Genomic DNA, 18259 nt, shown 5'->3' with positions numbered 1-18259 from the left:
AAATGTATATGTATATATAGAGTGGGGCAAAAAAGTATTTAGTCAGCCACCAATTGTGCAAGTTCTCCCACTTAAAAAGATGAGAGAGGCCTGTAATTTTCATCATAGTTACACTTCAATTATGACAGACAAAATGAGAAAAAAAATCCAGAAAATCACATTGTAGGATTTTTTAATTAATTTATTTGCAAATTATGGTGGAAAATAAGTATTTGGTTAATAACAAAAGTTTATCTCAATACTTTGTTATATACCCTTTGTTGGCAATGACAGAGGTCAAACGTTTTCTGTAAGTTTTCACAAGGTTTTCACACACTGTTGCTGGTATTTTGGCCCATGCCTCCATGCAGATCTCCTTTAGAGCAGTGATGTTTTGGGGCTGTTGCTGGGCAACACAGACTTTCAACTCCCTCCAAAGATTTTCTATGGGGTTGAGATCTGGAGACTGGCTTGGCCACTCCAAGACCTTGAAATGCTTCTTACGAAGCCACAAACTTACAGAAAACGTTTGACCTCTGTATATAGAACATTACATTACATTACATTACATTTAAGTCATTTAGCAGACGCTCTTACTTACCGAGCCGTGATGCCCGCAGATTACAGATTGCCTTTGACGATCGCTCATCATCTTCATTCATCAGTGAGTCAATGGCTTGAATAGTCATTGACTCACGCACTGAAAAGGAATGAGATGGAGTCACAATCCATTCCAGGCACACCTGTGAGCTCTGGAACTCCACCTCCAACAGTTAGAGTCAACAAACATAATGGTTCGTCAGGTCGTCAGGTTTTCAGTTCACCCAGAAAGGCAATTCTTTATCATTATTTTATTAACCAAATGTGTTTATTTATTTATTAGGGTACTGTGCAATCTACAATACATAATGTAGCAAACATGGGAAAGTGCCTAATTCCTTATGTAAGGGAGAGCAGGCCATGTCTGTACCACAGCATGCAGGGCATGCGGGAGACCAGTGTTATTTCATAGTTGTGATGTATTCACTATTATTCTACAATGAAGAAAATAGTCAAAATAAAAATCCTGGAATGAGTAGGTGTGTCCAACCATTTGACTGGTACTTGCTTAATGAATTAGAATAATATTATGGTGTTTCTATTCCATGAAAACAAAACCCTCAGGGTTTCCGTTAGGATGGAATGGAAAATATGGCGCTGTACAACGTGACGGTCGGGAGTAGGCTACAGGATTGGAGGATTCTACATTGTTTGCCTTCATCAGGCAACTTAGTTCCAATATGTCTGTAAATCAGTGATATTTATTCCCATAGTAATTCAATGTGGATCCATAACTAAACAACATCTGCATTTTGAAACAGTATTTTTTATTATGATTTTATTAACTAAATGTGTTTATTTGTTTATTAGGCTTCTATGCAGTCTACAATACATACTGTAGTTAACATGGGACTCTTTCAAAATACAGATGTTGATTTAGTTATGGATCCATAACAAATTACTATGGGAATAAATATCACTGATATTGACCAAAAGAGTCCCATATTTACTACAGTATGTATGTATACAGGCTTCTTCTTCTTCTTTGGACTTAATATGGCGGTTGGCAACCAACTTTAAGGTGCATTACCACCACCATCTGGTCTGGAGTGTGGACCAGAGTTCATCTTTCAATCACCCACGTGGGTATATGCTTGTAAAAACCAAGGAGATGGTAGAAGCGGGACTTGCAGCATATCAAACATCAAAAATAGAACCAAGTTATATTGTAGCACCTGGCTACGCAGACGCTAATTGATGCACGCGAGCAATTTGGATGAAAACGATTAAATAACACGTATGTGTACATTTATTTTGCAACGTTTGATCACTTAATGCAAGCAGTGTGGTCAGCATGTCTGACCTCAGGCCATGACGTTACAACAGTTTGCCTATAGAGGGCTCAGAGCACTGAAGGTCATCACTATACAGTAAATTTCCAGTTTCATGAGTTGATCCATGATGCTGATTCTATTCATAAGAAAAATCCTTAGGTAGTTGCTAAACAAAATACTCCTAGGCATCAGCACAATACTTTTGGCCACAACTTCACAGGTGGATCAAGTCCTAAACCTGTGCTGTTCATGGGAAAGTGTAAAACGTGTATTTTTTAGAATAGGAGTACACTTAACACATTGGGTAAGCCTAAATGAAGCAGAGTCATAATGACTGTTGGTGGTCTGGCTATATGGTATAATCCCCAAGTAAGCATTCAAGAGATCAAATACTGTATTATAAGGATGATCTCGCAACAAGATCAGCGGGTCCGAGGATCTTGGAGAGCAGCAAAATGCCTGATTGCAAGTTTGTGGGTGAGCTAAGAGAGGTAGTGGTGCACCAGTCCTCGACCAAGGAGTAAGAGATCAAATACTGTTTATAAGGATGATCTCGCAAAAGACACCGTCTTCAAAGTAAGAGCTTAAGGGAAGGCCTGATTGCAAGTTTGCGGGTCACTAACGGAGGGTGACAGAAGTAAGACAATCTCTAAAAAGCTGCGCTACTTTACCCAACAATTAAGGTTCCTTATTATTTTTGTAAAGGGCCACAGGCATATTTGATGTAATATTATATACATGTATTTTTTTCAGGGATATGGTATCTTCGTGGTTGTGAGATGAGTATCTTGGATATTTTTCATATGAACGATTCAGTTGAAACCATAAATAAGTCCAAGAAAGAGAGAAAATACATCACAAACTGACTGATTTACAGAGGGTTGAATGCAATGTTTTTCACTAACTGTAGGTACTGAAATCAAAACCACTTTTAGGGTAATTAAACCACTTCTGGTTGCTCCAAAAAGCTTAAACTCAACTCAGGTAATCCTCATAGTGGCCTGATGGATTATCATTGAAGACAGTTTGATATGGCAATCATAATCCACATAGGCATCAGTTTGACGTTAGGGCAGCAGGCAATGTATTCCTATGGGAAGAGATGTAAATGTAAACTGTCAGAAGAAAACACCCTGTTTTCACTGTTAAGGGTTAATTCCACATGGTCAAGGTTAGGCTTGCACAGATCGGGAGGACCTTAGGAACATTCCTGTGGTTGAATTCTGCTTCTAGCCTTAACGGTTCTGCCTTTGTCATCCAAAAGCACCTCAAATTTAGGTCAGGCTTCATTTTGGGCCTACTTTTTTGCACAGTCGCTGCGGTCAGACTGAGCGAACTACAGTCAAGTGGAGCGTCTTGTTGCACTCGGCACGGCCTAGAGACTATGGTCATGCCACTTGTTTCCCTTTCTGTGATGATTTAAGCCTCCACATTTTGGGATTTCAGCCCTATTCAATGGTAAAGTTCACATTTCCCCTTCGGGATATGAAGGGGACCATTCAATATTTTCATGTTGATATCTGTATAGGTACAGGTGACCCTGAACATGTGGCAAAAGAAAACGGCGTGTCTCTGTGTGACCCAGAGACCGTAATATGTCAAAAGCATGTGTGAACATCTACTAATCAGGCTTAATTCCGGGCCTACTTTTTGCATGGTCGCTGCGGTTAGGCCGAGTGAGCTACGGTCAAGTGGGGGCACACATTGAACTTGGCACGGCCTAGAGACTACTGTGGGACCATTTGCCAATACTTTCATCGTTCATTTTAGCCTGTCCATTTGGTGATGGTTCATCACTGTTTAAACTTATTGGAAATGGACAAAAGTCAGCCATCAAGTCAGCGTCCATCAGTCCATAAGATATCATTCTGACACCAATACTGACACCAAACCCACTTTGTCCAACTCATTTAGAAGCCAACTATCACATATTTCAGAGCCAAACCAAAATTCCCAGCGCCTTCTGAATTTCACAGCGCCTCCAGCACCTCCTTTTTTTAAACCATACAAAAAATGTATAAAACAGTTTCCTTCTAGCTGCGGGTTCAGTTCTGACATTATGTGTAGTCCTAGCCGAGGCGACGCCAAATCCCAAGTTTTGGGTCAATAGGTCATTTGGAGCCTGAGCAGTAACCTTAATTAGTGCTGAAATGCACTTTTCCCGGGCGTTGCTACTGAAAGAGCTATCAGACAGAAACTTTAGGGTCTGTCTCTATGGGCCGAGGCGGTTTCAATGCATCTAGTCTTGTCATTCTGGGACTTTTCTAAATGTCGTCATTTTCACAACATTAAAAATGAATTGAAGTTCTTGCAAATGGACAAGGCTTTTTCTCGGCCTGAGAACCTCCTAGAGCAACATAACTCACCGTGCACTACCGACTCAAGCCCTAGAACAGGTTTAAAAAGTTTCAGAGGTCTGACAATTCTTTGATGGTTCGAACGCAGGAAACTATTGCAGGCTTTGTGTGTCTGTAAGCCCCACACTGTGCCACTCCACATTGCCTGTGTGTTTGAGTACAGAAAATCACAGTATAAAATCACAGAAATCACGTACAGCTCTGAAACCCAACGGATTTGCCTTAACACGCCGCAACTGGTTCAATATATATATTTTTTTAAATAAACAAACATTTATTTAACCATCATCAAAAGGACGTTGTACGATTTGTCGTAAATTATGATGAATGGCTGGTTCTATTTTTCCTTAACCGCAGGTTTATGTACTTTAACGTGAAGGTGTCAAATTAGCGCTGTATTACCATTTTCTACCTTTAATCCTAGAAAATGGGCATTAACTCAAAGAGCGTTGAGGCCTCGATGCCATCTTGTTTCTGAGCTAAAAGTAAATTTGGCTAAACCTGTGTTCACCAAGTTTCATCTTCAAAGTATTTTCCGTTGATCAGAAACGATAAACCGAAAAATGTCCATTGGGTAATCACCATTTAGTGATGTTTTGTCCATTTGCCACAAGCAGCCAGTAGCCATCTGGTGCAATTTTACAGTACAGCAGAAAAATGTCAAAAGATGTAACATTTTATAACGTGGAAACCAAATGTCCTAGAGACTTTATATGATGACTTGCCGGAAGACCGGGCCCCGTACATTTGCAATATGGAGATCCTCGTCAATCATACGGGAAATGCCACTCGTGTCCCTTAAGGTATGTAAATAGACCTTTATGTAGTAAAATAAAGGTTATATAAAAATGAATAAATAAAAGACCTACAACACCTACGGTCAGCCTACAGTATATCTACAAAATGTTTTGTTCATCTCTACATATAGGTCTCCTGATTTAAACCCGATCAAACTTGTTTGGCATCAACTGAAAACATTAATCCATAACGATACAATTCTCCCCCTACCCTCCTTCTTGGCAAGAGTCTGTTGTCCTGCTAAAAGACCATAATGGATGGATAGATGGCTTATTTTGTGTTCCAATGTATTGAGTGAATGTACTAATTACAGTCATTTACCATTCCCATTCTCAGACTGGAAACGTTGTTTGCAGAGTTCACAATCTAATTTTCATTGTTTAAGTCCTTATTTAAAAAATAACGATATTTTGGAGATGATTTCATTTCCAAATAACCGCAATTGAGCGGTTGTAATCTTTAATATTTAATTTCTGCCCCCCAGAATTCATTATATAAATAGGCCCATGTGCACCTTCATCAGATGAACTGCAGCATCAGCTAACGCGATTTAATTAATTAATGCATAAAATCAACCAATGTCAGCCTTTGAATGCTTTATTATCCAAATGTTTAAAGTGTGTGTGGACGACGGAGAGAATGCATTTGACTGTTAAAGCTTCAGGAGGAACTGAAAATTGCGTGTCAATTCATAAACCATGTGCCATCGAAAATCTCTTTCCAACTATTTTGCAATCTAAATGGCTGTCTGCCAATAAATACATTTAGAGGATTCTAAATTAATTCAATCACCTTCTTCATCCTCATCATTCATTGATTGAAATTCAATTTTGAAGTTGTGCACAATTATCAGTTTCTATTTGGTTTATATCGCCCATTCATTGTCAGGACATTAGGCCTTGGGACCCAAAAGCATAATCAGTGCTCCAACTCCCCCTTGTGGTGGTCTGGAGCAATGAAGCAGTGATGCAGGGTAACATACTAAATCCAGCGGCATATCTCTAAATCCAGCGGCATATCTCTAAATCCACTGGCATATCTCTAAATCCAGCGGCATATCTCTAAATCCAGCGGCATATCTCCAAATCCAACGGTATATCTCTAAATCAGGCGGCATATCTCTAAATCCAACGGCATATCTCTAAATCCAGCGGCATATCTCTAAATCCAGCGGCATCTCTCTAAATCCAGCGGCATATCTCTAAATCCAGTGGCATATCTCCAAATCCAACGGCATATCACTAAATCCAGCGGTATATCTCTAAATCCAGCAGCATATCTCTAAATCCAACGGCATATGTCTAAATCCAGCGGCATATCTCTTAATCCAATGGCATATCTCTAAATCCAGCTGCATATCTCTAAATCCAGTGGCATATCTCTAAATCCAGCGGCATAATCTCAAAACATTTAATCGAGGAACCACTGTACTCTGCGTCTCACAAAGACACAGAGGTTGGAACCAAAAATCTCAAATTTAGACTCATCAGACCAAAGGACAGATTTCCACCGGTCTAATGTCCATTGCTCGTGTTTCTTGGCCCAGGCAAGTCTCTTATTATTGATGTCCTTTTGTAGTGGTTTCCATGCAGCAATTCAACCATGAAGGCTTGATTCACACAGTTTCATCTGCACAGTTGATGTGTCAGTTACTCTGTGAAGCATTTATTTGGGCTGCAATTTCTGAGGCTGGTAACTCTAATGAACTTATCCTCTGCAACAGAGGTAACTCTGGGTCTTCCTTTCCTGTGGCGGTCCTCATGAGAGCCAGTTTCATCATTGCACTTGATGGTTTTTGCAAATGCACTTGAAGAAACTTTCAGAGTTTTTGAAATGTTACAGATTTGACTGACTTTCGTGTCTTAAAGTAATGATGGACTGTCATTTATCTTTGCTTATTTGAACTGTTCTTGCCATAATATGGACTTGCTCTTTTACCAAATAGGGCTATCATCTGTATACCACCCCTACCTTGTCACAACACAACTGATTGGCTCAAACGCATTAAGAAGGAAAGATTATCCACAAATTAACTTTTAACAAGGCACACCTGTTGATTGAAATGCTTTCCAGGTGACTACCTCATGAAGCTGGTTGAGAGAATACCAAGAGTGTGCAATGCTGTCATCAAGGCGAAGAGTGGATACATTGAAGAATGTCAAATATTTTGATTCGATAAACCGTTTTTTGGTTACTACATGATTCCATGTGTGTTATTTAATAGTGTTGATGTCTTCACTCTTATTCTCCTAAGGAGAAAATAGTACAAATAAATAAAACACTGGAATGATTTATTGTGTCCAAACTTTTGACTGGTACTGTATATATACAGTCGAAGTCGGAAGTTAACATACACCTAAGCCAAATACATTTAAACTCAGTTTTTCACAATTCCTGACATTTAATCCTTGTAAAAATTTGCTGTCTAAGGTCAGTTAGGATCACCACTTTATTTTAAGAATGTTAAATGTCAACAAAATAACAAAATAAATGTTGACCTAAAATGTATATATATTTTTTTGTTGGGGGGGGGTGGCTTGCCTGTTTTGCATGTTATTTTGGCATTAATACGTGTCACATATCAATTTGCATTTGGTACCAACTCACGAACCCCCCATTTCTCGACAGTGTATATTGGGGCCATGTCTTTGCAGATGTAAGTTGTAACAGCAGCAGTTATCTCCTTCCATCTTCGTGATTCTTTGCCATTGTCACGACTTCCGCCAAAGTCTGCTCCTCTCCTTGTTCGGGCAGCGTTCGGCGATTGACGTCACCGGCTTTCTAGCCATCGCCGCTCCATTTTTAATATGTCCATTTGTTTTGTCTTATTCCATATACACCTGGTTTTTATTCCCCAATCAATCTACATGTATTTAGTGCTCTGTTCCCCATCATTTCTTTGTGTGTAATTGTTCATTGTTAATGTTCACCCGTGATACTTTTCTAGTTTATGTTCCATGTCTTTGGGCACTTATGTCATTTTTTCGTGCCCTGTTGAACGGAATAAAAGTGTGCCTGTTTACTCTACTCTTCTCTCCTGTGCCGTGTTGATTCCTCTGGGAGTCGAGGCAACAGGCAGGGCACTCTGGCGTCACCCAAGATGAGTTTGCACCACACTCCTCCAGAGTCCTCTGTTGATCAACTGTTTGTATCTGTTTCCCTGATTTTTCCCCGCATTCCCAGCATAAGGCGCTCGTCGATTCAGGAGCAGCTGGGAATTTTAGGGATCCGCATTATTCCTGTAGTTAGACCGTTCCCGGTTCACACTATGGATAGTCGACCATTAAGGTCCGGGCTAATCAGGGAAGCCACCATCTCCCTGACCATGGAGGCACAGGGGGGTCACGAGGAGAAAATCTGTCTCTTTCTTATTGACTGTCCTGTGTTTCCGTGGTACTAGTCCTTCCCTGGTTGGCTCGTCATAACCCCACCATTTCCTGGCAACAGAGGGCTCTCACAACGTGGTCGCGAGAGTGTTCAGAGAGGTGTGTAGGGGATTCTGTTGGTGCTACTACGGTGTAAAGTCCAGACCAGGTCTCCACCGTGCGCATACCCCCAGAATATGCCGATTTGGCTCTCGCCTTCTGTAAAAAGAAGGTGACTCAATTACCACCTCATCGACGGGGGGATTTTGCGATAAGTCTCCTGGCAGACGCTGCGCTTCCCAGGAGTCACGTGTATCCCCTTTTGCAAGCGGAGACGGTGGCTATGTAGACATATGTCTCTGAATCCCTGTGTCAGGGGATACATTCGGTCCTCCACTTCACCCACCTCCTCGAGTTCCTTTTTGGTGAAGAAGAAGGATGGAGGTCTATGCCCGTGCATTGGCAATAGAGGTCTCAATCAAATCACGGTGAGGTACAGTTACCATCTACCTCTTATCACGGCGATTGAGTCAATGCATGGGGCACGCTTCTTCACGAAACTCGATCTCAGGAGTGCGTATAACCTGGTGCATATCCAGGAGGGAGACGTGTGGAAGACAGCGTTCAGTACCCCCTCAGGGCATTATGCGTACCTCGTCATGCCATATCGGTTGATGAATGCTTCATCAGTTTTCCAAGCCTTTGTAGACAAGATTTCAGGGACCTGCATGGGCAGGGTGTAGTGGTGTATTTTGATGACATTCTGATGTACTCCTCTACACGCGCCAAATCTCAGCCCAGCGGAGTGTAACTATGATGTGGGGGACCGGGAGCTGTTGGTTGTGGTTAAAGCGTTGAAGGCATGGAGACATTGGCTTGAGGGGGCTAAACACCCTTTCCTCATCTGGACTGACCACCGCAACCTGGAGTACATCCGGGCAGCGAGGAGACTGAATCCTCGTCAGGCAAGGTGGGCCATGTTCTTTACCCGTTTTGTGTTTACCATTTCCTACAGACCAGGTTCCCAGAATACGAAGGCAGACGCACTATCCCGGCTGTATGACACAGAGGAGCGGCCCATGGACCAGTCTCCCATACTCCCGTCCTCTTGCCTGGTAGTGCCGGTCGTGTGGGAGTTGGACGCGGACATTGAGCAGGCAGAACCCGCTCCCCTCCAGTGTCCGGTCGGTCTTATGTACCTTCCGTCTGCTGTCCGTGACCAGTTGATCTATTGGGCCAACACGTCACCCTCCTCTGGTCATCCGGGGATCGGACGGACGGTGCGCTCTCTGACTGGGAAGTACTGGTGGCCAACCTTGGCTAAGGACGTGAGGATCTATGTTTCCACCTGCTCAGTGTGTGCCCAGATTAACGCTCCGAGACACCTGTCCAGAGGTAAGCTACACCCCTTAACCGTTCCACAACGACCTTGGTTACACCTGTCTGTGGATTTTGTAACTGATCTACATCTTTCACAGGGAAACACTACGATCCTGGTCGTTGTGAATCGTTTCTCTAAGTCCTGTCGTCTCCTCCCTCTGTCCAGTCTTCCTACAGCCCTACAGACTGCAGAAGCCCTGTTTACTCATGTCGGGTTTTCAAAAAGGATGTGGGCAGGGATCTGCGATCCTATTGCCAGGACCGGCCGGGGGAGTGGGCGGCGTTTGTGCCCTGGGCCGAGATGTCACAGAACTCGCTTCACCACTCCTCCACGAACCTCTCCCCCTTTCAGTGCGTATTGAGGTACCAGCCGGGTTCTGGCGCCGTGGCATCAGGGTCAGACCGAAGCTCCTGCGGTGGACGACTGGTTCAGGCGTGCAGAGAAGACATGGGAGGCCTCCCGTGTACACCTCCAGCCTCGTGGAGTGGGAGGGGTACGGTCCGGAGGAGAGGTGCTGGGTTCCGGTTGCAGATGTTTTGGATCCCGAACTGCTGCGGGAGTTTCACAGTCGCCGGACGGATCGTCCTGCGCCTCGCCCTCCAGGTCGTCCCCGAGGCCGGTGTCGGCACACCGCTGGAGCCGTGCGTCAAGGGGGGGCCGGGGGGGTACTGTCACGACTCCTGCCAAAGTCCTCTCCTTGTTTGGGTGGCGTTGGGCGATCGACGTCACCGGCTTTCTAGCCATCTCCACTCCATTTTTCATATGTCCATTTGATTTGTCTTGTTCCATACACACCTGGTTTTCATTCCCCAATTAATATATATGTATTTAGTCCTTTGTTCCCCATCATGTCTTTGTATGTAATTGTTCATTGTTAATGGTGTATGTTCATGAACGGAATAAAAGTATGCCTGTTTACTCTACTCTGCTCTCCTGCACCTGACTTCGCCTCCCTCACATACATAACATCCATATGGTGTGCCGCTGGCAACGTCTGAGTCGTTTTGAGCACTCAACTGTACTTTTTGGAGTCTCATCCGTAGACTTTCTCCGTACTGTTTCACATGATTATTGCATAGGGGGTAAAAGAGGTTAGTGGTGTTTGAGCATGTTGTCGGGACCAAATTAATTAATCACAGCAGGCAGAAGAAGCGAAGAGGTGGGCAGAGACAAGAACGAGCTAGGAAGATCCTATTGGCACGTTCTAGCTCATTTTTGCACATTTCATTTAGGGAATGCCTACTCTGTGAAGCAAGTGTGTGCAATGTCTCATTTCATTCTTGTACTCCTTCTAAACAACACCATCATTTGTTTGGGGGAAAGTGTAAAGTCTACTAACTTCAGTCCACTCTGCCTGTTACAGGTTGTAGTTTTGGAAATAGAGAACTGACTGGAGATCAAATGCTTTATCGATAAGAACATTTGCAGAATATCTGCCAAAATCTATTTTCTCCCATTGCCGGCCCCTGGGCTTCCGCTCATCACCATATTTGGTAGTGAGTGGAAACGCCAACTGGATGCTTCACGTTTTTCAACAGGTGAAATCTCTGGTTCGAGGCTTTCTGAAACGCTTTGCAAGTCAGACCAAGCTGTTGTTTGGGGTTAGAGAAGTGAAACATTCTTCCTTAGTTGTTCATTTTCTCAAATCCTAAAGGCGCAGCCTAGAGTCGAGCCAATGTCTTCAGTAGTCGAACATGTTATTTCTACAACCTCGTGAAAGTGGTGTTTTTTTGTATAAAATAACTATATCAAAGGCATTACTGGTTTGACTGCCTGCACATGCGCAATTCGGCGTGAAACAAACGTTAGATCCCATTCCGTGTTTCTGCGCGTACATTTTGCTACCCAAAGTCGCGCCATGACATCGCCTACAAGTGTAATCTGGGATTTCTATTGGAGAAGCAATTTTAGACTCATGCTGTACTGTCTTTAATGAAGCCTTTTCACTTTGTGGCTGTGGTAACAACCTTGCAGTGCAGTGCTTTTCCACGTGACCGAACGCGGAAGCGGATTGTACAAACAACAGCTGAGAAGTCTGGGGATGATGATGATGATGGCGGAGTTGGTGCAGGGACAGGCCTCCGTGGCTCAGCCCGGAATGAAAGCTGACGGCTTCGCCGACGCTTTACATCGGGCTCGACAGGTAATAACAGTATAAACACTCGCAAAGAAATCGATTGATTTTGAACTAAGCCTTTTAAACGACAAAAACACTTTTATTTTAACTCGCCCATCACCAGTTTATGCTATGCGCTCATGGAAAAACACACTAGCTAGACAGCTAATGTTACCTAGCCGGCTAACTAGCATGCTAAGCTAGTTGACAACCACAATAGTTTCGAGTTCGCAATGAATACTCGTGCTTGTTCATTTTTGGATACAACAGGGCACGACAGGAAACAATGTTTTTATGTAGTTAGCCGTGTTATTGTCTTCAAGTGACTTCGTTAATCCAGCTAGGTAGCTAACTAGCTAGCTACGTTTTCTACACGTGTCCACATGCAACCTGTTGTTCAGTCACTGAAGTTCTGGGGTTGAAACCCATAACAATCTGTGACAAGTGGTCGAAGGTTCCAAACCCACCCACTCGTTTTTAAACAGATATCCGTTTTGTTTCCCAGTTGTAGGTAGACAACATTGATCCAGTTGCCCCTCCCTCCCCTGTTGAGACAGTGTCAAAGTTTGTAGCTCCATTATGTAACTGGCAAGCACCAGATATACACTTTGGGGAGCGGGTGGTGTCTAGTTAGGAACCCGTTTAGTGAGTAGGTTAATTCAGTACTATGTTATATTTTACCTTATAAAACAGTGTTTTTCGGGACGAGCAAAACATATTTTTACTAGCTAACTACTATAACTAACGTGGCTATATTTTGTGCTACATAAAGGTTAGGGATAACTTTTTTAAAAACCTTTATTCAACTAGGCAAGTCAGTTAATAAGAACGAATTATTATTTACAATGACAGCCTATCCTGGCCAAATCTGATATTACAGTGCTCCCTTGTGCAAAATATACATTATTTAGTTTTGATTGATTGACCCATCTATTACATTGTTTGACAGAAACTTGCACTTTAGCACCAAACCTCATGGAGAGGTGATAACTTGGCCCCTGAACGATTCAAAATCATCTCAAGAGTTGACAAGAATTTATTTGGAAGGAGAATGGTACAACTGCATCCGCATACATTGGCAACTCAAAGTTCAGGGGTGGGGGACTATATCCAACTGGGGAAAACTGTTTTTAAATGTCATCCAACTTGGAAAATCATGCATAGATCTAGAGCTCAGACTTTCTGACCTGCAGTTATGATTTGATCCCCAGTTTTTTTTATTTTTACCCGAGTTCCCAGTTGTCTTGAAAGCACCATGACCATCGGAAGCTGGTAACATCCGTCCAGTAAAATAAAAAAGCAAATAATTCAAATTTATGCTCAGCTGTGCCTCGCAAGTGCTACACCAACTGATGTATTTTTTTAATCAAAGCTTGCTTTCGGAAATATAATATGGTCAGAGAAAAACAATATTGTCAGGTAATATGCTGTGACAATGTATTCATTCAACTGCACACAACTCATTCCTACAAATGGTTTTTATTAGGTTAATGTTTTTGTAGTCGTGTAAAAAATTTTTTTTTAAAGTTGGTTACCGCTGGTTTATACATTTCAGTTGCCGGTGAGTCAACTGCGTGTTGTTATTCAGCAGATGGTGGCCCTAGCGCTCATGATGCTTTTGACCTACAGATATTGGATTTGCTTGACGTGTGGGGCGGCAGGTAGCCTAGCGGTTAAGAGCATAAGACCATTAGGTTACCCTGGGGCGGCAGGTAGGTAGCCTAGCGGTTAAGAGCATAAGAACATTAGTTTACCCTGGGGCGGCAGGTAGGTAGCCTAGCGGTTAAGAGCATAAGACCACTAGGTTACCCGGGGGCGGCAGGTAGGTAGCCTAGCGGTTAAGAGCATAAGACCACTAGGTTACCCTGGGGCGGCAGGTAGGTAGCCTAGCGGTTAAGAGCATAAGACCACTAGGCTACGCTGAGGTGGCAGGTAGCCTAGTGGTTAAGAGCATAAGACCATTAGGTTACCCTGGGGCGGCAGGTAGGTAGCCTAGCGGTTAAGAGCATAAGACCACTAGGCTACACTGAGGCAGCAGGTAGCCTAGCGGTTAAGAGCATAAGACCATTAGGTTACCCTGGGGCGGCAGGTAGGTAACCTAGTGGTTAAGAGCATAAGACCACTAGGTTACCCTGGGGCGGCAGGTAGGTAGCCTAGCGGTTAAGAGCATAAGACCACTAGGCTACGCTGAGGCGGCAGGTAGCCTAGCGGTTAAGAGCATAAGACCACTAGGCTATCCTGGGGTTAAGAGCATAAGACCACTAAGCTACCCTGGGGCGGCAGGTAGCCTAGTGGTTAAGAGCATAAGACCAGCAACCAAAGGGTCGCTGTTTTGAATCCCAAAACCAACGAGGTGAAAAATATGTCGATGTGCCCTTGAGCAAAGGCACTTACTGGCATATTTTGGGATTTTGTCAACGAGACCCTTTATCTACGTCCCTAGAGTCAGGAGAAGTCGTGGATATCATTTTTATGTCTATCATTTTTGTTTCTTCTAAGACACCTGTCTGATTCGTGCCTGTCTGAGTGGACTAATACGTTGTGGAGGCTGTGGGGATGGCACAGTCCACTTTAAGACGTGCTGCTGAAGTTGTTAATGGTTATTTTACCTAAAAAGAATGGTACATCGCTAATAACAATTATATTATTTCAGAACAAATGCACTTTCTCCTGCGTTGGATAATGGTCGCTGTTCACGGTTCTGAAACACATCAGTGCGCTGTTCAATTGGAGCCTTTTCCTAGACCATGTTGCTACACTACATGGCCAATGCCAAGCATCGGCTGGAGTGGCGTAATGCCCACCGCCATTGTATTCCAGAGCAGTGGAAACGTGTTCTCTGGAGTGATAAACCATCTGGCAGTCCGACGGGTGAATCTGGGTTTGGCGGATGCCAGGAGAACGCTACCTGCCGCCGAATGCATATTGCCAACTGTAAAGTTTGGTGGAGGATGAATAATGAATGGGCTGGGGCTGTTGTTCATGGTTCAGGTTAGGCCCCTTAGTTCCAGTTGAAGGGAAGCTACCTACAGCATACAATGACATTGTTGGTAACTTTGAGGTAACAGATGTATGAAGCCCTTTCATGTTTCAACATGACAATGCCCATGTGCACAAAGCGAGGTCCATACAGAAATGGTTTGTCAAGATCAGTGTGGATGAACTTGACTGGCCTGCAATAAATAAACCATTCTATTTTGGAACTGCTTTGAGTCTTTGCTGTAATAAAGGCTTAACAAAAAAGTTACAACAGACTCTGGTACGCTTATTTGTTTAGTGTTTACATTGTTCTAAACGGTCAAATTATACTGAACAGAATTATGAACACAACATGCAACAACTTCAAAGATTTTACCTGAGTTACAGTTCATAGAAAGTCAGTCAATTGAAATAAATAAATGATACCCATATCTATGGATTTCACATGACTGGGCAGGGGCGCAGCCTTGGGCTGGCTGGGAGGGCGTAGCGCCACCCCCACACACACGCTTCAGAGCAAAGCCCACCCACTGGGGAGCCAGGCCCAGCCAATCATAATGGGTTTTTCCCCACAAAAGAGAAGCTGGATGTGAATGTCCTGGGCTGGCGTGATTACACATGGTCTGTGGTTGTGACGTACTGCCAAATTCTCTATAACAATGTTGGTGATGGCTTATGGTAGAGAAATTAACATTCAATTCTCTGGCACAGCTCTGTTGGACATTCCTGCAGTCAGCATATCAATTGCACATTCCCTCAACTTGAGACATCTGTTTGTTATAACCAATTTATTGATGTGAGACGTGATTATGATATGCTATAGGTCAGGCCCTATTGTTCATGTGCATGGGTCACAGAAACAGAGCAAGGGTTGGCGGAATCGGGAATGCTTTTCCTAAACAAATGAGGAGTTTCAGTAACAGAACTTTAAAGCCAGAAATGGCTGTAATTATGTTGCAGTTTCAGAAACCCGGACAGCGCAATAAACACTTAATGTTCTGTGGTGGTCACTGCAGCAGGGAGGAGAGCGAGACAATGGGTGCTAGTTTAGTCACTGTCATTTTTTAAAACCCAATGCAGCAAGTCTGAGCCGAGCCCAGCACAATGAAATAAGTTGTGTTGGACTCCCGCTAGTCATTTGTCTTAATTATTCAAATAAAATTTTATTGTTCACATACACATGGTTAGCAGATATTAATGTGAGTGTAGCGAAATGCTTGTGCTTCTATTATTTCATCAAACAGTGCACTTAAACCATCAGACAAGCTCAGTGCATATACTTTATTTGATTAAAACACAATAGATGTGTCTATATAATCGATTGGTCGAAAGTTAAAATCAAATAAAAAAGTAAGTAAGAAGGAAATTAGAGGTAGTTTCAAGAACAAATGCAAACTAGCATTAGAGCAATGCCTGGAAGTCTATGGGTATCTACTAGTTTGCATTTGATCGCAAAACTACCTCTAACTAACTTCATACTAGACACAGAGTAATAAAAATGATATCCATGAGTTCATCTGACTCTGGGGGAATTAGATAAAGGTACATTGCCAAAATCCTGAAGTATCCATTTAACCCTAATGTATGTGACTAAAATGTAATGTGGTCATAGCACTAGCAATTTGGGAAAACTTAATGCATTTAGCCATTTGTGTGTAATGCAACAATGGATACAATGAATGGATTAATTGTTGTATAGAAAATCTGTGAAGTAATTACTATTATTTTTCCTCACCTTTCAGATGGCAGCAAAGATGGGGAATGAGCAGATTGTAGACCCCTCCATGTATGGCTACGGGGGCCAGAAGCGTTCGGTGGAAGATGGAGGTAACCTCCATTTCTCTCCCGCCGACGATTTAAAAGGATAGTTTCCTATGGTTTTCACAATGTTTTAATCTTCTTACCTCCAAACGAGTTCATGAACGTTTTGTCGGTTATCATAACAATTTTCGAAACACATACCATAGAAGCCAATAGTAAAAGCTTTCAAAATTTTGGATCAGAAATGTTCATGTCCAAGTGTTAAGGTTTACCTCAGTTTAAAATGTTTTATTCTACTTTAGAATTTTTTTTAGTTCTGTTTCAACTTACAGTGTTAGTTAAAGGTTTGGATACACCTTCTCATTCCAGGGTTTTTCTTTATTTTTTACTATTTTCTACATTGCAGATTAATAGTGAAACCATCAAAACTATGAAATAACTTATATGGAATCATATAGTAACCAATAAAGTGTTATACAAATCAAAATATATTTGAGATTCTTCAAAGTAGCCACCCTTTGCCTTGATGACAGCTTTGCACACTTGGAATTCTCTCATCCAGCTTCATGAGGTACTCACCTGGAATGCATTTCAATTAACAGGTGTGCCTTGTTAAGTTAGTTTGTGGAATTTATTTCCTTAATGCGTTTGAGCCAGTCAGTTGTGTTGTGACAAGGTAGGGCTGGTATACAGACGATAGGGCTGTCTGGTAAAAGACCAAGTTATATTATGAGAAGAACAGCTCAAATAAGCAAAGAGAAACGACAGTCCATCATTACTTGAAGACATGAAGGTCAGTCAAGAACTTTCAAGAACTTCTAAAGTTTCTCAAATGCAGTCGCAAAAACCTTCAAGTGCTATGATGAAACTTGCTCTCATGATGACTGCCACAGGAAAAGAAGACCCAGACTTACCTCTGCTGCAGAGGATAAGTTAGAGTTACCAGCCTCAGAAATTTCAGCTCAAATAAATGCTTCACAGAGTTCAAGTAAGAGACACATCTCAACACCAACTGTTCAGAGGAGACTGTGAATCAGGCCTTCATGCTTGAATTGCAGCAAATAAACAACTACTAAGGGACACCAATAAGTAGAATAGACTTGCTTGGGCCAAGAAACACAAGCAATGGACATTAGACCGGTGGAAATCAGTCCGTTGGTCTGATGAGTCCAAATTTGAGATTTTTGGTTCCAATCGCCATGTCTTTGTGAGATGCAGATTAGGTGAACGGATGATCTCCGCATTTGTGGTTCCCACCGGGAAGCATTGAGGAGGAGGTGTGGGGGTGCTTTGCTGGTGACACTGTCTGTGATTTATTTAGAATTCAAGGCACACCAGCATGGCTACCACAGCATCCTGTAGCGATACGCCATCCCATCTGGTTTGCACTTAGTGGGACTATCATTGTTTTTCAACAGGACAATGACCCAAAACACACCTCCAGGCTGTGTAAGGGCTATTTGACCAAGAAGGAGAGTGATGGAGTGCTGCATCAGATGACCTGGCCTCCTCAATCCCCCGACCTCAACCCAATTGAGATGGTTTGGGATTAGTTAGACCGCAGAGTGAAGGAAAAGCTGCCAACAAGTGCTCAGCATATGTGTGAATTACTTCAAGGCTGTTGGAAAAGCATTCCTCATGAACCTGGT

General features: G+C 42.7%; 1 protein-coding gene across 2 annotated transcripts in view; it reads left to right on the top strand.

The window, feature by feature from the left end:
- The first annotated feature begins 11644 nt into the window (after positions 1 to 11644).
- LOC124041675 (far upstream element-binding protein 3-like) overlaps positions 11645 to 18259 on the top strand; it is a 64500-nt gene continuing 57885 nt past the window's right edge. Inside the window, exons 1-2 of one of the 2 annotated variants that reach the window (XM_046359543.1) lie at positions 11645 to 11897; positions 16592 to 16676. In XM_046359543.1, coding sequence (XP_046215499.1) covers positions 11796 to 11897; positions 16592 to 16676 — 187 coding nt within the window. In that variant the 5' untranslated portion in view covers positions 11645 to 11795. The remainder of the gene's footprint in view (positions 11898 to 16591; positions 16677 to 18259) is intronic. The other variant, XM_046359542.1, reaches the window with a different exon arrangement.

This window comes from Oncorhynchus gorbuscha, linkage group LG08, assembly GCF_021184085.1.
Source record: "Oncorhynchus gorbuscha isolate QuinsamMale2020 ecotype Even-year linkage group LG08, OgorEven_v1.0, whole genome shotgun sequence".
Taxonomy (NCBI): Eukaryota; Metazoa; Chordata; class Actinopteri; order Salmoniformes; family Salmonidae; genus Oncorhynchus; species Oncorhynchus gorbuscha.
Note: the sequence above shows the minus strand (reverse complement) of the source record. Positions and strands in the feature narration are given on the sequence as shown.